Source organism: Euprymna scolopes, chromosome 2 (assembly GCF_053919585.1).
Source record: "Euprymna scolopes isolate OS-2025 chromosome 2, ASM5391958v1, whole genome shotgun sequence".
Classification (NCBI taxonomy): Eukaryota; Metazoa; Mollusca; class Cephalopoda; order Sepiida; family Sepiolidae; genus Euprymna; species Euprymna scolopes.
The window spans coordinates 39,988,041-40,009,131 of record NC_136483.1 but is presented as its reverse complement, the minus strand read 5'-3'; the positions used below and the strand labels follow the sequence as shown (position 1 = coordinate 40,009,131).

Here is a 21,091-nt window from a genome sequence, read left to right as displayed (position 1 = left end):
TGTAGATAGAATTTTTTTTTTTAAATATTCAAACAAAAAAAACAACAAATAAACTGAAAGAATTTCATTTGTTTTTATTATTCTTGAAACTGCTATATAAAATCTTCGCTCATTGTGGAAATTGAAACTTAAGCCACACTTTTAAAAACAAACCTCCACCCCCAAATCGAAAATTTCCTTTAATTACGAGAAAAAAAAAAAGCCAGTGAAAAAAGTGCCTTTACAAAAAAAAAAAAAAAAAAAAAAAAAAAAAAAAAAAAAAAAAGCCAGTGAAAGAAATTCCATTTTGTTCTTAAACTTTTTGCAAGTAACGCACGCTTTAATGTTTATAAACGTTATTTTTTCATTGTTATAAGTCATCATGATACAGTTGGCAAAATCATTTAAAAATTTTCCCTTTCGTGTTTCAGGTTCGAGCCTGCCTACATGGATCTTTTTTTCTTTTTGCAGTCACTCAGGCACTCATTGCTATTTGTATTGAAACAAAGTTGTTTTGATGCATTTATTGTATAGGGGGAGGTCTCAGCACACGGGCAACATAAAGTGCTCAATATCTGGAGAATAGCTTCTTCTCTTTGTATCCCTTCTATCGAAATATTTGAAGGAGAGGGTATCACATACTTTTTTTTTTTTCTCGGGGGGTGGGTGGGGTGGGTGTTACAATTACATGTTTTTATCCGTTCTTTTATTTTTTAAATTGTTGTGGGATTATTGACGTTGCCCACGATGAAAATGATTAATATCCTTAGTATAGCAAATGTGTTCCAAATGGAACTTCATGTTGACCCGGGTACCCATGCTAGTTTCTCAAGTTCTTTTTTCTTTTTTTTTACATAGGTATCACCACTTATCAAGGCCAAGAGGCCACTCGAGGATAAGGGTTAAAGAGTGTACAGTAGAAATTGGACAATATAGTAATCGTTAGTAATAGAAATTTGGTAAATTTGTTAACTTATATGGAACGGATCAAGAACTTGTTTATGTTAGACTTGAAGACAAACCATATTGTAGTCAGCTGGAAAGCAGGAAAACGGAAGACAATTCCACAGGCGTGCAGTTCTAAGAAAGAAGCTTTGTTCATGGAATCTACGTTTAGGTTTAGGCACAGATAAAGAGTGGGGGGAATTATTGATAGTGTTTTCAGCTAGACGAGTGTTTCTTGTGAAAGTTTGGCGAGGGGGACCATAGACTGAAGCTCAGTCAAACACTTTCCATGAAAATAACGATACATCAGAGACAAACTCGCAACATCTCTTCTGTGAGATAGAGGTTGCAGGGAAGAGAAAAGGACATCTCCTACGAGGCTACGAAGTCTATTTTGAACTCTATCAAGGCAGGACAAGTCCTTTCTAGCAGCTCCTGCCCATATGTGGCAACAGTATTCCATCCTTGGATGTACCTGGCTCTTATATTGATAGAGAATTGCATCAGAAGTGAGATATCTACTGGATCGATCATTTTTTCAGCAGCCTTAGAAACAGATTTGATGTACATGTTCCATTTAAGATCAGGAGTAAAGGTCAAGCCCAGAAGCTTGTCAAAACATGAGGCCTCCTCAAGATGAGAGCCATTCATTTCAGTTGATGCCAGATGTGGATCAGAACGTTGATGATGTAAAGATAAAAGCTTGGTTTTAGATGCATTAAAAGTAACCAGCCACCACTTGCTCAAGATCAGAGGAGAGAGAATTGGAGAGAACTTGGTCGTTTACTGTCTTAGATGTGCTACCATAAATGGTAGTGTCATCAGCATAAATGTCTACAAATGATGTAAGGATGTGATTTGGAAGATCATTAATGTAGATCAGGAAAAGAGTTGGGCCCAGGATGGACCCCTGAGGGACTCCAGCATTAATACTGTGAGCTTCTGATTTTTGCTCATCAACCGCTACTCTTATGAATCTATCAGAAAGAAATGATTTAATAATTGAGAAGACATTTCCAGCTATACCATAGCTAGAGATCTTGTGAAGTAAACCTTTATGCCATACCCTAGCAAAGGCCTTAGATATGTCAAGAACAATTGCCCTAGAAAGGTTGCCTCCGTCGAGAGATTTGCTAATCCTATGAGATATAACTGTAAGCACATCTGCTGTAGATCTAGCAGACCATATTGAGTGTCACCAAGAAGGTTATTTTTGTTGAGATGGTTGATTACTTCTGTATTTAACAGATTCCAGCAACTTACTCATGACGCACAGGAGACTTATTGACCTGTACTGAGAGGGGGATGAGCGATCACCTGAATTTTTAAATATAGGGCATACTGATGAAATTTTCCAGGGTTATGAGAAGCAATTCTCCTTGAAACAACATTTAAACAGTTTTGTAAGTATGGGCGCTAGTTCTGGTTGAAGTTTTTTGAGTACTATAATTGGAATACCGTCAGGACCGGTTGTTTTACTGGAATCAAGATTTTTGATTAGCTTGGCAACATCACGTACAGATATTTGTATATCACATAGTGTGTTTTCTGATACGGGAGGAAATATTGGGGGTTGGCTGCCTTAGCTGCAAAGTTCTTGACAAAGAGTTTGACTTTGTCTGATGCTAATGAGATTACCTCGGGTCCATTGATGATAGTTGGGATAGAGCATACGCTTCTGTTCAGGATTCTGTTTACTATTTGCCAAAACTGGTGGGAACCAAGCCGCGGCTTAGCTACTGTGGACTTGATGGACTGAGCATACAACTCTCTTGCATTCTTTATTACTTTCTTACAATGATTGCTGGCAGTCCTGAAAGCGGCTTTAGTTTCCATACATCTATTCCGTTGGAAGCAGTGGAAAAAGTGATTTCTGTGCGCAATGGCAGCAGCATATTCTGGAGAGAACCATGGCTGGCTGTTAGGTTTTTGCTGGAACTTTTTTGAGGGTATGAAACGGTCTATACCTACAATTAGCCATTCTGTCAGGTCTGATACTATAGAGGTCACATCCTTTTTAAACATGGAACGCAGAGGTAGATCCGATATAAATGTACGGAAGCTATCCCAGTCAGCCTTAGTGTATCGATATACTGTACGATGGAGAGGTACGTCTGGGGACTTATTACATTTCATTTTTATCTTGATACAACAAAGTGGTCGGAAGATCCAAGAGGAGACAGAACAGAAACTGAACATAGTTCAGAGCAAGTTGTGAGAAAAAGGTCTAGACTCGCATACTGGCCGTTATTGTCGGGCACACGGGTGGGTTCGTGAACAATCTGAGTGAGGTCATAAGCAATGGAGAAATCATGACAGAGCCTCCCCTCATCATCGGTCTTGTTTGCGTGGGTCAACCATTCCACGTTGTGAACATTGAAGTCTCCTCATACGTGAATGTTAGCTGAAGGATAAGCAGATAGGACTTGGTCAATTTTCTCAGATATGCCTTTAAAGATAGTAACTCCGCTGTTGTGGGGGCAATACAGAGTAAATATAAATGCAGTAGTGTGAGCTAGTGCAACCCGGAAGCACATATAGGGTAAGTTAGAATCTTTGCTGGAGATGTCTCTATCACGTGGAAAGCCATCTTTAATATAGGCACATATTCCATGTCCATGTCGATTTTGGGGGTCAGATTTAGAAGTTAAGTTAGAGTATCCTTTAATTGCAAATTCATCTAGGGAAATAACCTGTCCAATACCAGTTTCACTTAATAATAAAAGGTCTGGTTTAGTCTCCTGTAATTGGGTTTCAACCTCTGGAAGACCCCTGATGTTGGAGAAGGAGACATGGTAGTGGGGGTCTACATTGGGAGTTGGAGATCCGGGTTTAATCGTTTATTTTTTCTTGAAACTTGTCATGATGGAATTTTGGAATTTGTGGACTAGGTTGTCAGGCTTGCTTAGAGCAGGACAGAGAGGGGAAACTAAGATAGAAAAAGAAACGAAGAAAAAAATTTTTTTTTTATAGAACATAAGGTAAAGCGGTAACAATTACCCACTAATATGGCATTGAGAGGCCCCACTAGAAGCTACTGCATGGTCCAGAATCCATTCACCAAATGGCAATACAGCAGCCCCAGTACTTTGCACCTGCTGATAGGACAGCCTCCTTAGTGGTTAATCCAAGGTTCGGGTCCCTGACTATCAAGCAGATAACGTCAGCCCAGATAAAACATTTACCTCCAGCACCCTTACTAGTGACATGGCTACAAGGATAGACATAGAAACAGAAAATTTCCGCCATCTCTGCCGACTGTTTGCGCAAATTTTTATTTATTCTTTTTTATTTATTTATTTTTTTCTAAAATAAATTTGAACAAGAATGTCGATAATATAAATAATACATAAAAAATATCTGTTAATGTTCTTAATCATTTGTGAAGCTATCTGTAACAAACACAAATAATGATTCTATTAATAATAAAATAAATAAATAAATAAAAAAGCTTTGAAGTAATACCGAACATCAGCAGCATCTCTGGACACCTGTGAACTAGGAAATTACCAAATCTTATCCGAAAATTTATTTCAGGGAGAGGGTTGTTATTACCGATCACTTTATTTACAAAACTTCCCTTCAAGGAATGCTGATTTCTCTACCTTGTGTTGAGATCAAGGTGTCCTGACATTGGTAGGAGATTAAATCCTTCCAGACTGGTACAATTCTTATTTTTAGCCCATTGTTATTATTTCTTTGAACTTACATCGTCATGTTATGTGACGTTATGTTGGATTCCACCTCCTCAATGGACCTTGAAGAAAAAAACAGAACAGACTATTCAGCTTAATAAACAAAAACTATTTTTGCTATTTCTTTGTTAACTTAACCGGTCAAGTAATTACTTTCAGGATTTACGTTCTGGAATGTATTATAATTATTATTTATGTAGCCCCCCCCCCCTCCAAGGAGCTTTTGTATACCACCAAGGTCTGATTTCAGCTAACAATCTTTTAATACGTCCACTAACCAAACACATGATCGATATCTGCCAATTGTAACATAACAAATACAAGACTAGAAGAATAATGAAAGCAAAATAAAATAAACAAGTAGTTTGTCCAACAGTGATAGTACAACAGTGGAAGAACAAAATTCCAAATGTCAGGGATAAATAAAATTGGGCGTGTTAGCATAAATTTGACACATTATATTTATGTAGGCCTTTATAATACAGAAGCAAACATGATGCAAAGAACAACTGCACCGCCTGCTACTAACCTCTCCTTTCAAAACACAGAACCAAGTTCAGACCTGACCAATGGATGCCAATGATATCAACTTAAGATGATAATGAAAAATTTTTTTTAGTGAAAGAATTTGAAAGTGGAAGTAATTTCTATGAAAAGTTATGTACCACATTTTATTGTAAAGTTGAGGGTTTTATCATACTGACATTGATATTAAAAGCCTACTTTTTCTAATTAAAAATTAATAAAACAAACTTAATATGCTCAGTCATGGATATGTGAGCGACTTTGAGGATTAACTAATTTGCATATTCCTTTGAAAAACGAACTTTCATTAATTTGTTCATTTTTTATGGTTTCTTATTGGATGATTGGTTTCATTTCTTATTCTTGTATTTTTTTATTTTTGTTCATTTTATTTTACTTGGCTTTTTATACTTATTTTTTTTATATTTTTTTCCTTTATATTTAATAATTTTGTACTTTTATTTTTTTATAATTTTATACAATTTTATACTTGTTTATCCCTTGTTCCTTTGTATTTTTATCTTCTATCTTATTCATTTATATTTTTATATTTTATCCTTTAGTAATTTATCTTTTTACTTTTTATTCTTTTATTATATTATTTATAATAATTTATACTTTATTTAAATATCAAGTTGTAATTCCGATACCCCTACTAATATATACGGATCTAGCATAAGTTCCCTATTTCAAGTAAACCCCTTCCATAGTTATAACCCATAACTACATATGATTAAATAAACATCCTCATTCAATTATTTCTCCTATATTCTTCCCGAGAGTAAAGATGTGCATAGGCACTCGTAAATTGAACCCACCATGCCATATGTGGTATACACCTTCCTTCATTTTATAATAAAAGCTATATTCCTCCTCTATCACGGGATCACTTTAGTTTTCCCATTCCCTCCCCAAACAGGTTTAATATGTTACCATTCTCCTTTCGCTGCACAATTATTTCGTTCCTAATGTAGCTATTGCTAGACATCGCATCCCGATTGTTACCTAGCATCTTCTCTTTTGAGGGGAAGCATTAGGCTTCGAAATGCCATTGTATAAAGAGTTTTACTTATCCTACACCCCTATTTGATGTATAATTGTTATTGAATGAACGAATACATTAATATATATTTTTATATTCTCTTTTTTTTTTTAATTAAAACTCTGCTCCAAAGCAATTTGTTGAGCTTTGCAATGCAAAGCCTTTGCATTATCCCGATAAGTCTCTTAAAGAATCGATCTTATCATAGCATTACAAGCGTATGCTGTATTTTTGTGGACGTCGGCAATATTACATACCCAACATGCTTCAACAAGTCATATCTTTTTTATTTGTTGGTCAATTTTTAAAAGAATTACATTCATGAAAAGAGAATAGAATAAGCATCCCAATGATAATTTATTTTTCTTTTATGCGTTTAATATTTTTATGCTTTAAGTTAACAAAAAAAAAAAAAAAAACGGTAAAAAATTACGACAGCAAAAAGGGAAACAGTTTTTTTCAATGTTTACATTTCATACGTTACATTAAATTTGATTGGATATGGCTGACATTTTACAGGCTATATAAACATAGAAGTCCATCCATCTCTACTGGTGTTTGATTTTGATTTTTACGACCACAGGAAGCAAAGTTACGACCTAGCAAAGTTGACGGAGAATATTTCAAAATTGATAGATAAATCAGTATATATCCTCCATTTTCATATAGATAATAGTTTCAGAATTATTTTCATATATATGTAAATATTTGATAATTATTGTGTGGAATTTTATTTCAAATGTTATCTTTTATATAGAAATTCAAACGGCTCGCTATGCACTAACCATCGCTGTCAGCGTATTAACGAGTTTGTATTCTCTTAAAAATAGAAAACTTTTTTTTCTGCTTTCAAAATGAAAGCAGAAAAAAAGTTTCATTTTTTTATTCTGGGTTTGTCAATTTAAAAAAAATATCAAGTTTTTCAAATTTGATTTCCAAACAATACTATTTTGTTTTTAATGCTTGTAGTACACATGTACTAAAAGCGTTAAAAAAAAAAAACAAACTACAAAATGTACTGAGTACATGTGTTTGTTTTTTAGTGGTAAAAAAACAAAAAACAAATATATAACAAATAAAAAGTACTTGTGCAGTGCACTTATGCTACCATGCTGAAATAAAGTTATTTAGAAACCCATTCTTAACAGGAAGGGTGTTTTGTTAACTATTCTGTACTTTCACCTAACAATTAAATAAAATATATCGTGAAACTTGAATTAATTTTTAACTCATTGTCAAGACCATTTTTTCGAATCTGTAAAGAAACCCGTTTTTTCTTAACTGAAGATATCTAAATAATAATAATAATTAGGCGGTTTGATAAAGAATTCCATTGTGATGCATTTGTAAATTTTTACCTTGTTTCCACCTTAACATTTTTCTTTAAAATGACTACCTTGTAAGGTTTTTGAGTATGCTGAAAACGAGTATCGCATTTAAATTTTCCGCAAAATAGTAGCTTTCCAGATATTAAGCCATGTCATTTCTTATGTTATTGCTGATGGCCATCTTGGTATGCGCATTTGTGCATAGTTTTTCAGGGTTGTGCTTGCGCGTACCAAGATGGCCACCAGTGATAACATAAGAAATGACATTGCTCAATATCCGGAAAACTACTTATTTACAGAAAATTTTAATGCGATATTCGTTTTCAGCATACCCTAAAACCTATAGAAGTAATCATTTTAAATGTTAAGGTAGAAACAAGGTAAAAAAAATTACCGTTATATTTCTGTTTATATAGTTGAATTTTCAGTAAAACAACAGAATAGAAATGACAAAAATTACCATCAACTGGTGAATATATAGTTGTTGCTTATCAGGATTCCTGGTATCCTGGTACTGTGAAAGCTGCATCAAGGATTCATGTAGAGTACGAGTTATGGTTGCATCTCAGAAAATAGGGATATATTTTGGGCCAGATAGAGAGGATTTACAAAATTGAAAATTGGACTGGTCCTAAAATGCATAAGTTCTGGTCGACTATGGGAATTTCCATCTTTTACAGAAATCCAAAATCTATGTGAAAAATTTTCTTTGATTTATTTCTGAGATTAATTCATATCTACTCAATTTTTTTTTTCTTTGAGGAGAGTAGTAAATACCGGCCATGAATGCTCCTTAGGCATTCAATGGCTACACCCAGATTAAGCTCTCCTTTGGTGAGGAGGCAGGAAAATGCCTGCTCTCAATAAAGCTATATTTAAATACCACTATAATACTTAGTTTTGTTCATAAAAAAGACGCCCACTGTATGATACCATGCGCCAGTTTAAAAAAAATTGAAATTTGTACATCTGAATTTATAATTCATGGCTTATGGTAAAGAGATACATCAGATTTGATTGCATAATCAGAAAGAGCACACAATTTTACATAAGAGTGCTAAGTTTCATAAGAATAGCTTGAAAAATAAATAAATGGTGGTAAAATTAGAGAATTTCTTGAAATGTTGAGGTCCGTAATTTAGCCCACTTTTTCTAAAGAAAAATGTGTCCACGGAAAAGCCTAAATTTTGGCACTTAAAATTCTCATAATTTTTTAACTACTGACGGTATTTGCATAATTCAAACGGTTTTAAGCATCTTTTACATAGCTCTTTGCTTACATGCAAGTTGATAAAATAATAATTATCTAAAAATTTAACTTGTAATGCTACTTATCATTACTCCTATATATATATATATATATATATATATATATATAGGAGTAAATAAATATCTGCGAAAAAAGCGACCCCTCCCTGTAGAAAAGTGCCCAGTTGAGGGTGAAGAAATTAATGTTTTTTACCAATTTTTTGGTATTTGTCGTCTGAAGGGTCAAGCTTCAAAACAATACTGATTTTGTAAAAATCTGTCGCAAACATACATACATTTATATATTGGTAGCTCAAATTTTCGACCCAAACTGATTAAAAAGCTTGCCCTATCTCTGAATACTCTTTATGCCAAATTTCAAATGTTTAGACCAGAAATTGTCTGAGTAATTTGGTAGAGACTGCAAAGGTCAAATTTTTTAAACTTTGACTCCTATTATGACCCGTTAACATTTATTACTTTGGGCTCAAATCAAGTTAGTAAGTTAGATCTATGTCCAAGGAACCTATATCTAAAATTTCAAGTGTTTAGACCTAAAATTGTCGGAGTTTGGTAGAGTTCTCAAAGGTCAAATCGTTGAACTTTGACCCCTTATCAGCCAAATTTCTGGCCAAAAATTGACAAAGATTTTCCCAAATCTCTATATCCTGTATATCAAATTTCGAGTCTGTAGACTGAAAATTGACAGAATTATTGTGTAGGGAAATGTACACAGACACACACAGACACTTGCATTTTTATAGATATATAGATTATGCACATGGAGAGATCATAGGTTTTGCTTTTTAAAAACCACTTCAGAAATCATAATTCCTGGGTATCTGAACCATTTTATTCAAAATGTTTATATTCAAAGTTTAGGTAGAAGTAGCAATTTTGTGATTAAAATTTATTCAGAGTACTAATGCTCATTTTTGATGTTTTTTGTTTACATTTTGGCCGATGCAGTTTTTGATCTCCAGATGAATCTTCTTGAACTTATATAGAATTTTGAATTAAACTATTTACATAAAGGTTAAAAGCATTGACTATCAATCAGTCCTAAATCTCAGTTTTTGGAGGTTCAATCTTTACCAGAAGCGATCATATCTAGGAAAAACATAAAATAATTAACTAGTGCTACCAAATCAGGCTGTCTGAAGATACCGGCTTCCTGGCCTAAAATGTACCAAAATTTGACATTTTTTTTCCTTTCTCTTTGCAAAACTTAATCATGTTCTGCGAATTCAAAACAATTTTCTTCTACAAAACAACCAAACCAAATATCATTAATAAATGTGGATATAAAAGAATGAAGCGTAAAATCTATTATCAAAATATCTGGATTTTACATTAAGTAACCTGAAAAGGGTTGATATGTCATAAAACAAAGCAACCAAACTAAATAATTCACACTTCTACATGGTTGATGAAATAAGAATAATCTACCTTTGTGGATTTAAAAAAAGTACAGTTTGAAATTCCATATAGATTCTCAAATTCAAAAAGATGCACCTGAAGGTCAGATGTTACATATCTCGCACGCGCGCAAGCAAGCAAACACACACACACACGGCTAGATAAATGTAAAAAAACGGAGGGAGTTATGTGTAGAAATAAGCATCCAAAGATTGGCGGCCATAATGTGTCTATCATCGCCTTGAACTTCGACCTTTGCAGGTTGACGATATATATCTATTTATATGAAGTTAGGTATGTGTATAGGCTTATATATTTCTATGTACAGGAGTCACTCCTAAACTAATTGAATGATCATTATGAAGCATAGCTGCATAAGGGGAGTGTTATGTGCTAAATACTTAAATTTAGCTTTTAGAGTTTGTAACTTTGTTTTTTATGATTGCCAAAAAAATGCTTCAAAATTTAGTTATACCTAATGTAAAATTGATGCCAAGGTATCAATTTGAAAAACTAGTACAAAACAAAAATTCAATACTAACTAAATCTACCATTTATTAATGGTGCTCTTATAAGATTGTTTTCCCATAGCAGGTATATATAAATATTTTTTGGTTCTTCATTATAATTGTGAAATTAAAAAAAAATCAAAATATTGAATTACAAGTAAAATCAATGGTATCTACTTGATTTTCATGTTGCAGTAATGAAAATATAAAAAATTATGAAAAACGATAAGGTAGAAATTAATTATTAATGAAAATAGCTTTCAAAAACTAGAGAAAATTGCGTTTTGTGAAAAAGAAAATGGAAAGTTCGAATCGTAACAAAAGGAGGTCTTTTTTTTTTTTTTTCTCGGAAAACTGAAAATCTTAGACCAAAATTGTTTCATTAATTGTTTTCGAAAACTACTTTCATTAATTATTAATTTTCTACCTTATTGTTTTCCGTAATTTTTGGATATGTTCATAACTGCGATATGACAGTTAAGTAGATACTAGTGTTGGAGGATTCATCGGAATTGGGAATTGAAAAAAATCAGAACTTTTTTGGATATTGGGATCAGAAAAATTTGTGCTTATTTTCTGATGCCAAAAACGATTCCTTTTAACTATCTTTGATTTTTTTTTTTTTTTTTTTTTTTTAAATAAAATCCTCTACTGCAGGTAGTAATAATAAAATAATTTTTATTGATTTTTAACTATCAGTAACACTAACATCTATAAATAAACCCCCACCCCACCTAACACACACAAGTGTCTTTTACACTTTACGGTAATCGGGACAAAATAAATATTTTTTAGTTAAATATTTAGAAATATATAAAGAATCGGAATCTGGAAAAATATTGAAATCATCCCATCACTAGCAGATACCATTGATTTTACTGGAAATTCAATGTTTCGGTTTTCAAATTTCACTATTATAATGAAGGACCATGTTTTTATATTGTAGATAAAATTTTAATATTGTGACAACTGTGACATCATAGAACAATTCATTAAAAAATAAAATTGTTTTTTCATCCTAGATTAAAGTTTGATTGGTTTTACTAACAGTTTTTTCTTTGCAGATGATATTTCTGCAATGACATCATAACCTATTTCTACATGGTCATGCAGTACCGCCATTAAATGACCTCAATTTCACGACAGCAGTAAACAAGTTTTATCAGCATAAATCAGTTTTGACATTTGGACTCCTATCCCCTCCTCATTTGCTCAATTATACACAAAAATCATGATTGTCCTTAGATGGTTGGGTAATTGCTACTTATTTTTATTTTATAGTACTCTTTTTAACTTTCTATTTATACAAATATAAAAAATTGTACATTCCAAACTGTTTAAAAATGAACAATCAGAATAAATATGTAATTATGAACAGGCAGCAATGATTTAAAAAAAAAAAAAAAAAAAAAAAAAAAAAACAGATTTTATCTCTGTGAGCCATCTCTAAAGCAAGCAGGAAGAGAAATGAATGGAGAAATAAAGGAAGAATATCTGAATTGGTTGATGGCCAGTCTTGTATTGGCATTGTACACCATGACATCGAACAATATCCAAAGCAATGGATTAATCAAACTAAAATATGAATTGCTTCTCAGGGTTACAACAGATGAACCAATCAAATCATAGCCTGCATTTTGTGATATGATGCACAAGACTGATACGCTAGCCAACAAGCATAATATGGAATTGTCAAATGTAAGATTGACAGAAAGGTTCATTTTCATCCATTTTAGAGCATTTAGATAGGATTTCAAACAAGATGGTACAATTGGAGTCATAAACTTGTTTCTTTCTTTCTGGTGTGTTGGGTAAAAAAAAAAAAAAATGGCCAGTTGCCATTGACGGTACCAATGTTTTTCTGACCTACTGTAACACTTTAATATATATATATATATATATATATATGAAAGAGAAGGGGAATCAGGCTAACATAAAAAGAAATTGAGTATTATCTTATTACTGAAATCAGGAATGGCTACTTTTTTTTTTTTTTTGGTTTATGAGTTACATTCAAAATGACGAGTTCAAATTGCTCTACCTACAAAATAACACTGAACATATAAACATATCTAGCACACACCTTAATTTTTATTAAAAACATTCTGCTATTAAGTTTTACTTTGATCAAACTTACTCTTTCACAACTCTTAAGATTCCAAAAATTCTGACTCTTTATTTTAATGCCTTACAAAATCTATTGATTTTTTGAAGATTAAAAAATCTGACTCCAACTCTTAGCTATCTTAATCTTCTTTCAAAAATTTCAACTATGCAACCCTGATATAAACGTGACTTTTTTTTTGCACTGAAATACTTTTGAGTTTGATTTCTTCCATTCATTAAAAAGGCCAATGTTGTCTATGAACCTGTTTGAGAATGGCTATTCCAGTTAGTCAACAATAATAATTGTATTGATTAATACAAATATGAGAAACATTCTTAGATATATGGCTGTAATATCACCTGATCAGTACTTAATTAGGTGATCATTTGAAAATATTGCATAGTTTAGGATAACAAAGTGAAAGTTGATTCCAGTTCAGATTCATTCAGTCAGGTTTTTTGGTTCTTCCAGCCAGCCATTTTGATTTGGGATCATACATTTCTTAACCTGAAACAAAAGCTTATCAAAAACAGCATTTTTGTATGATCTACAGCTTTATATTTCTGAAAGCATAAGTAGTGAACCATGGTTGTTAAGATACTCCAATGCGGATTGAAAAGGGGGTCTGCCTTGGGCAAGGTTAAACAGTGGAGAAATGAAGCGGAAAAGACTTTACTTCTCTTCTGGTTCTGACATTACTTCTTACAACTCAGTGGCAGCGGAAGGATAAACAATTCCTCTTCCAATTGTTGTAGGTGTTGTGGCAAACAGGACCCTCACAGTTATAGAGGTCAGGAAGGAGGGGGATTGAACAAGTACTGTATGGTATAAATCGTAGGTATAAAAAAGAAAACTTATTGTGTGTGATACTCGAAGATCCCCTTACAATAATCTACATAAGATAAGGATTAAAAACTTATCAACTTTCACGGATCTCATATCTATGTACTGAACCTACATCATGCTGTAATAAAAATGCAACCTTCAAACCATCCCGAAGTTACAGCTAGGAAAGTGCCATTCTTAATTGAGAACCCATTAGATTCGTGCTTGATCCCAGTTTCAACTTTTAAATAGAAATGATGATCTGAACTTACCCTATGACAGGACACTAGTATGTCACCAGTTATATTCCCAGCACAGTTGGTATTCTCTTAGTTGTCACTACTTTCTTACAATTACTTCTAGGAGCTGGAAGTAATGGTAAGAAAGAAGTAGCAACAGCTATGGGAGAATAGACTGAAACCACCAGAAAACGCATTTTTGGAAAATCTACAACAGTGTAATAATGTGCAATTAACAATTCCCCCACTATCCAACAATCATGAGTTTGTTTGCACAGCAATCGAGAAAGCTAACATGCTTGCCTATTAGTTTACCTCAAACTCTACATTGGACCCAGCAACCACTCCCTCCCTGATTTCCTTTGCAGACAGAAATCACACTAGATGATCTGAAAATCATTCTTTCTCAAGTACATGATATCATAAAAAACCTAGACTCCTCAAAACCATGTGGACCTGATCTCATCCCGGCTGTACTATTAAAAAAAAATGCTCCGCTGAGGTTGCTCCAATTCTCTCCAAACTTTACAACAAATGCCTTAATGAATCCTGCTTTCCTGATTGCTGGAAAATTGCTTCTGTGGTATCAGTTTACAAGAATTTTGGCGAAAGAGCTGACCCATTAAATTATCGCCCCGTTAGCCTCCTCCCTCTTTTTGCCAAAATATTTTAGTCCATAATTAATCAAGCTCTTGTCTACCATCTTACAATTGCTAAACTTGTGTCTGACCATCCATATAGATTTAGGCAAGCCCGTTTTACTGCAGATATTCTAACTGTAATCTCTGAACGTATGTACCATGCACTGGGTAAGGCAGGGGAGAGGAGGGCAGTAGCCCTAGATATATCTAAGGCTTTTGACAGGGTATGGCATAATAGTCTTCTCGTTAAAATCAGATCCTATGATATTACTGAATGAATACTTAACATAATTAAATCCTCCTTAAATAAGAGAAGAATCCAGGTTATCCTTGATGACCATATGTCTAAACAATATCACAAAAATGCTTGTGTACCTCGGATCGATCTGTGGACCTTTATTATTCCTGATATTTATAAATAACCTCACTGATAAAATAGTCTGAGATGGGTATATTTGCTGTGGACACCATGCTCTATAACAGGCACGAAGGGAAAAAGAATGAACACATAACCAAGGCAATAGCAGAAACACTAGAGGAAAACCTCCAATCTGTAGTGAAATGTCAAAAATGGATGGTAATGTATAATGCTGCCAAGACTAAGCTCGTTTCCTTTGAGAAGGTTTCTTATACTTATTAACCACCAATAGCTATGGCTAAAGATACATTATCTGAAAGTACTTCATTCAAACCCTTTGGCTTAACGTTGACAGTGAACATAAGTTGGAGCAGATACATCGAAAGCATTGACAAGGCTGCTACGAGGAAGGTGGGCTCTCTACCGTACTAGAAAGTTACTTAATCCTGGAAGTATCCTGTACCTCTCTAAAGCCACTATTCACCCATGTATGGAGTATTGTTGTCACATTTGGGCTGGTGCATTTGCTACTAGTCTCTCGCTCCGGGACAGGGTTCAAAAGAGTCACCAACCTGATAGGTCCTGAACTGTCATCTAAGCTTCAACCTCTGTCCCATTGATGAAATGTTGCATCCCTCTGCCTGTTTTACAAGTATTTTAGTGATGGATGCTCCAAATGAACTGCAAGTACTTGTACCTCCTCAATATAAATACCCCCGACAAGCAGCAAAATCTCACCCCTACACAGTATAGATCCCTAGATGTAAGAAAGCCTTCTACTCAGTTTTTTCTCCAGAACTGCTAGACTTTAGAATTCCCTTCCAAGTTCCTGCTTGCCCAACTGTACTGACATGCAGAAGTTCAAGTGTAATGTGAACAGACATCTTGCTGCCCAACTCTCTACATAGTATCTCTGTAACTTATGTCCCTGATAGTAGTTCTCTCCATCAAAGTGGCATTATGCCTTGTTTGGGGTGAAAATGCAATAAAAAAAAATCCCTGGGTGAAATGTTTGCTTATAATATTTAAGTTGGTGCCCATTTAGGAAATATTAAGTAGTATCCAAACTTGACTTCAATCATCTGATATTAAAATCTCTAAAGTTGAGTGGATAGTAAGCTTAGTTTATTAACCAGCAGTGTTACCACTGTCGACCAAGAGAAAAGTCTGTCAGATATGTGTATGCAGTGTGATGTATAGAAGTAAAACCTGGACTGAGGGCATATTGTATGGAGAAAAGTGATATGATAATGATACGATGGATGTATAATATTAGTGTAAAAGATGAGTTTAGATCTGATGACCTCAGAGGAAAATTAAATCTTCAACGATATATAGGGAGATATGTACAGGACAGAAGACTTTGGTGATATGGTCATGTTGAAAGAATGAAGGAACTCTTGGAGATGTGGAATAGTTCAGTCGGTTGAAGGTCAAGGAAAACAGGAAATAAGGATAGATTTGAGAAAAAGACGAATAAAGACAGTTTGGGAGTCAATTTCAAAAAGCCGGTAAACGTGATAATATGTGAAATAGACGTTAAACTGATTATATGATTATGCCAAAATGCACAAATTAAAAATGTTTTCTCATTTTTTAAACCTTCTTTGCAATATATTGATCATTTTTTTTTTTTTTTTTTTTTTTTTCTTTCCATAGGTGGCTGCTTTGGAGCAGAGTCTAAAAAAACAGTTGTTGGCAACTGGGGATGGGCATGGTGGCTTGTCACTGATGTACAGAGGTTAGTGGCAACAACGATTTTTCTTTCTTTTTTTTTTTTTTTTTTTTCATTCAAGCATATACCTAATTATGACCAGAGAGGGGGTAGAGTTGGTAGACCAAATACTGACTCTTGGAACTTTAAAAGTTCAAGATATACTCTTATACTTTATTGTTATTCCGTGTCCTGATTCAATAACTGATCGTACCAGAGGTTATTTGAAGGGAAAAGTAGGCATGTGTATACTGGTATCTTGACCTAAAATGCACTAAACATTAATGTTGTATTTTATTTTTATTTTCCTTTGAAAAACTCAATCATATTCCACAAAGACAAAATTTTACCTCTACAAAACAACCAAACCAAACACCATGAATAAATATTTAAATATATGAAGGACTTGAAACATGAGAACTGTTCCAAAATTACTACAGAGTGACCCAAAAAAAACGGGCACCAACTCTAATTAGGCCCTGTTTTAGTATTTTGTCTGAATGAAATGAAACTTTGGTCATAACTAGTTTATTATATTCAAAACATCACATCAAAACACTAGGATCTTTGGCCTTTTTTTTTCTCCGTTGACTGTAAAATGCTCAGAAAAACAATTGAATGTCCTGTTTTTTTGTTTTTTTTTTAGGGGGGGGGGTCACCCTGTTAACAAGAAGGTTCCTACAGAATTTTTAATTTTGATTTCAAATGATGTATTTTTAAATGAGTTTTCATTATAATACTTTTACTTTATATATCATTTTAAAGAGCATTTTGCTCGCTAATTGTTTGAATTACAATCTTTTTAAAACCATTGTCTTTTCATAACGTTGAATACAAGATGGAAAAAAAGCAAATTTGCACAATTTTCTTAATTCAAGCTAGGCCAAAAAGCTGCTGAAACAGCTCGCAATATCAATGAAAAGTTTGGCTCAGGAACTACTACTGGACACACCTCGATATTTTGTAGTGGTGACGAGTCTTAAAGATGATGAGTGTAGTGCTCGGCGATCAGATGTTGACAACAATCAAGAGCCTTAGTCAAAGCCAATCCACACACAAGAACTTGCTTCTGAATTTGACATAATGTCTACGACAATTTCCAACCATTTGAGAGAGATTGGAAAGACAAAAAAACTTAATAAATGGAAACCTCACGAATTGAATGACAACCAAAAGAAACACCATTATGAAGTGTCATCTTCCTTTTTTTTTTAAGCAACAAGAACCTGATTGAGATTGTCAGACTGACTTCCTCATCTTGGTTGTTATCGTCACAACGTTTCGGACGTTTTGCCCTCCGGCCTTCATCAGGTGTTTTGTATTGAACTGGGGAACCGTTTGTTAGGAGTCTCGAACCCAACCCTTTATTATTATTACGGGGGTACCGTGTTCGGACTCCAGCTAGGCTCTGAGACATAGTTGCTGATTCTCTGTTTTGAATGTTAATTTTTCACTGCCTTCGTTCAGGATTGAACTCAGCACCTTTACAGTTACCCAAATTGACAATCTCAATCAATGAAAACACCTAATCTCAAAAATACAGACAATTAACAAGAACCTGTTTCTTGACCAGGTTGTGACTTGCAATGAAAACTAGGTTCTTTACGATAACCAGAAATGCTCAGCTTGGTGGTTGGATGCCGATGAAGCTCCATGACACTTCCCGAAGCCAGAGTTGCACCAAAAAAGGTTATGCTGACTGTTTGGTGGTCTGCAACAGGTCTTATCCATTAGTTTTTTGAATGCAGGTGAAATCATTATGGTGGGGAAGTACTGTCAACAAATGGATGAAATGCATCAGAAACTTCAACAACAATACCCAGCATTAGTCAACAGAAAAGGCCCAATTCTCTTCCATGACAATGCCCAACTGCACATTGCTAAACCGGACCTGCAGAAGTTGAACGAATTGGGCTACGAAACTCTGCTTCATCTGCCATGCTCTCCAGACCTCTCACCTACCAACTACCACTTTTTCAAGCATCTCGACAACTTTCTGCATGAAAATTGCTTCAAAAACTTAAATGATATCAAAAGCTCCTTCAGCGACTTCATCACCAGAACACAAGATTTTGATGTTACTGGCATAAATACTTTTTTTTACATTGTCAAAAGTTGATTCTGATGGTGCTTATTTCAATTAATAAATTTGTTTGAGCTGAGATATGTTCATCTGAATTTCAAAGTTAAAATCTGCAAGAACTTTCTTGTCAGCCAGATAGATGTGGTGCATTAAATAATTGAAAGGGTTGATGTGTCAGAAAACAAAATAATCAAACTAAATTCAATAGGCATTCTAAGCATGTCTGGAGGAAAATTTTATTGAAGAAAAGAGGAATTTTTGAATGTCCATTTTCTTGCTAATCACATTTCAAATCTTTAAAATCATATTTTCTTGGAATTCAAATCTATAAAATAATTTTCTTGGAATTAGACTCAAATTTTCAAGTTTGTCTTGTTTTAACCCCACTTACCCAAGTTAAAATTTAAAAATCTGATTTCATGCACAATTATTCAGGTTGGAATCAAATTTGAAAAAATTTTGGAAGTCAGTTGAACATTTGGTTTGCAGATTTCTCAGTGTATTTTCTAATTTACAAAACCTTTGGGTGGATGTAAACATTAAATGAACTAAATGAAATGCTCTGAACTTTATTTTTTGTTTGTAAATAAAAACACCTTTTTTTGCAGTTAAAAAAAAGTCACAATCTACTTGGGACAATTAGACATTCTTTAAAGAATATCTGTAATACAAGTTGATTTTTGTAAAAAAATTTATATTAAAAAAAGACTTATTCCTCTGCTATTCTTTCTATCTTGTAAGCTTACATGATTATGACACATATTTCATGTTTTATGGTTTTAATGGATAAACAACCATTCATCTAAATCTAAATTCTCTAAAAGAAAAATCTACAATAAGGAGATTGGTGTTGCTTTTTTTATGTACCAGTAATTTATTATTCGACATTGCACAGGAGCCCTTTCACTTGGTGCCCTTTCACTTAATTTCTTGTAAGAAAATATTCAAATTTTTGGAAAGAAAGGAATATGGTCACTAAATAATAGTTTTTATAATAAAATTGATGGGACCTTTTACAAAATTGTTTCAAGCTTTTTTACAAAATAGGCATGGTATGAAATATATTAAAAAAAAATTAAACAATTGTTACCCAACTTTTTTTTTTTTTGTGTGTGAAGTTTAATTGGATTGCTTCTAATACTGTACAGTATTAATTAATTGAATAAATTTTTTATTTATAACATGCTTAAAAATGTTAGTTCAAAAAGTTAGTTTTGAATACGAATTTCAACAAACAGGCAATATATTGTCTTGTACTATCATGTAATTGATCTGGAGTTCATTTAATAAAAAGAAAATATCTTCTGAAATATTATTTTGATTCGTCGGGAAAATCTTCAGATCTATCACAACGTATACAATTCTTTTTTATGAAGATCTTGTAAGTCTGCACAAATGAGGATTATTTATATTTTCTTTCATCAGGGTAGCTACTGTTAAAATTGGAGTTATCAAACTTGGTGGCCTTCTATATATTTAGTTAGTCCCTTGTCTCGAGCAGATATTCAATATGGTGTTCAGCCAACAGTAACACTTGTTTATCCTATGTTGTGGGAAGTACTAAGTGAACTAACATTGGTAGCAGAGCGTATTCTTTCGTGTGACAGATATTATACCTGTTCAACTTATGTTGAAATACAATTGAAAGAAAGATGGCGTCATTTACGAAACAACCCCCTACAGAGTGAAAAAATGTACACTGAGTGGAAACAAGACATGAGTATATGGTCTATCTTCACGGATTTACCTAAGGAAAAACAGGGCCCAGCAGTATTTTTGTCATTGCCACAAAACATAGGAGAAGGTATTCGACACTTAGACATCAGATATCGGCCGAACTGATGGATTAAAAATAATTATGGACAAGTTGGATGAGATGTATTTAAGGGACAAAAACATGATGGCATACATGTAATTCAAGGAATTTTACTCTTACAAAAGAGCTGCTGGAATAAACATATATGACTTTTTGATGCGTTATGAATTCTTGTACCAGGAATTAAATAAATATGGAATTTTTCTGCCAGGAGTTCAAACATTTTTTTGTTTTAAATGCAGCGAATGTATCAGAAGAAAACGAAAAATTAGTGAAGACAACATGCAGTAGTTAACTTGCACAGCAATGAACGATACTTTAAAAAACAAATGCAAAACAGTTCCTGCTATCAAGGAAGAAATTGAAACTACGTTTCAATCAGAATGGAAGTAAAGAGGAACAAAAATTCTATTGAGGTAACAAAACAAATCCAACGGACAGACAAGGTAGGACAGTGCATTGTTTCAAATGTGGTTTTATTAAGTATTTTGCCAGAAACTGTATTGGTTTTAGTCCTCGGAATATTAACACTGTTGTGGATTCAAACCATGTACACCTCTCCTTAATTAATTCCCAGTCCTGTTATCAAACATTAATAAATGATTCTAATATAAAAAT

The 21,091-nt window shown here is 33.5% G+C and overlaps 1 protein-coding gene across 1 annotated transcript in view; it reads left to right on the top strand.

The window, feature by feature from the left end:
* LOC145291301 (flotillin-2-like) overlaps positions 1-21,091 on the top strand; it is a 113,807-nt gene that overhangs the window by 63,486 nt on the left and 29,230 nt on the right. The window contains exon 2 of the mRNA XM_080136992.1: positions 16,520-16,601. Within this exon, the coding sequence (XP_079993118.1) occupies positions 16,520-16,601 (82 nt within the window). The remainder of the gene's footprint in view (positions 1-16,519; positions 16,602-21,091) is intronic.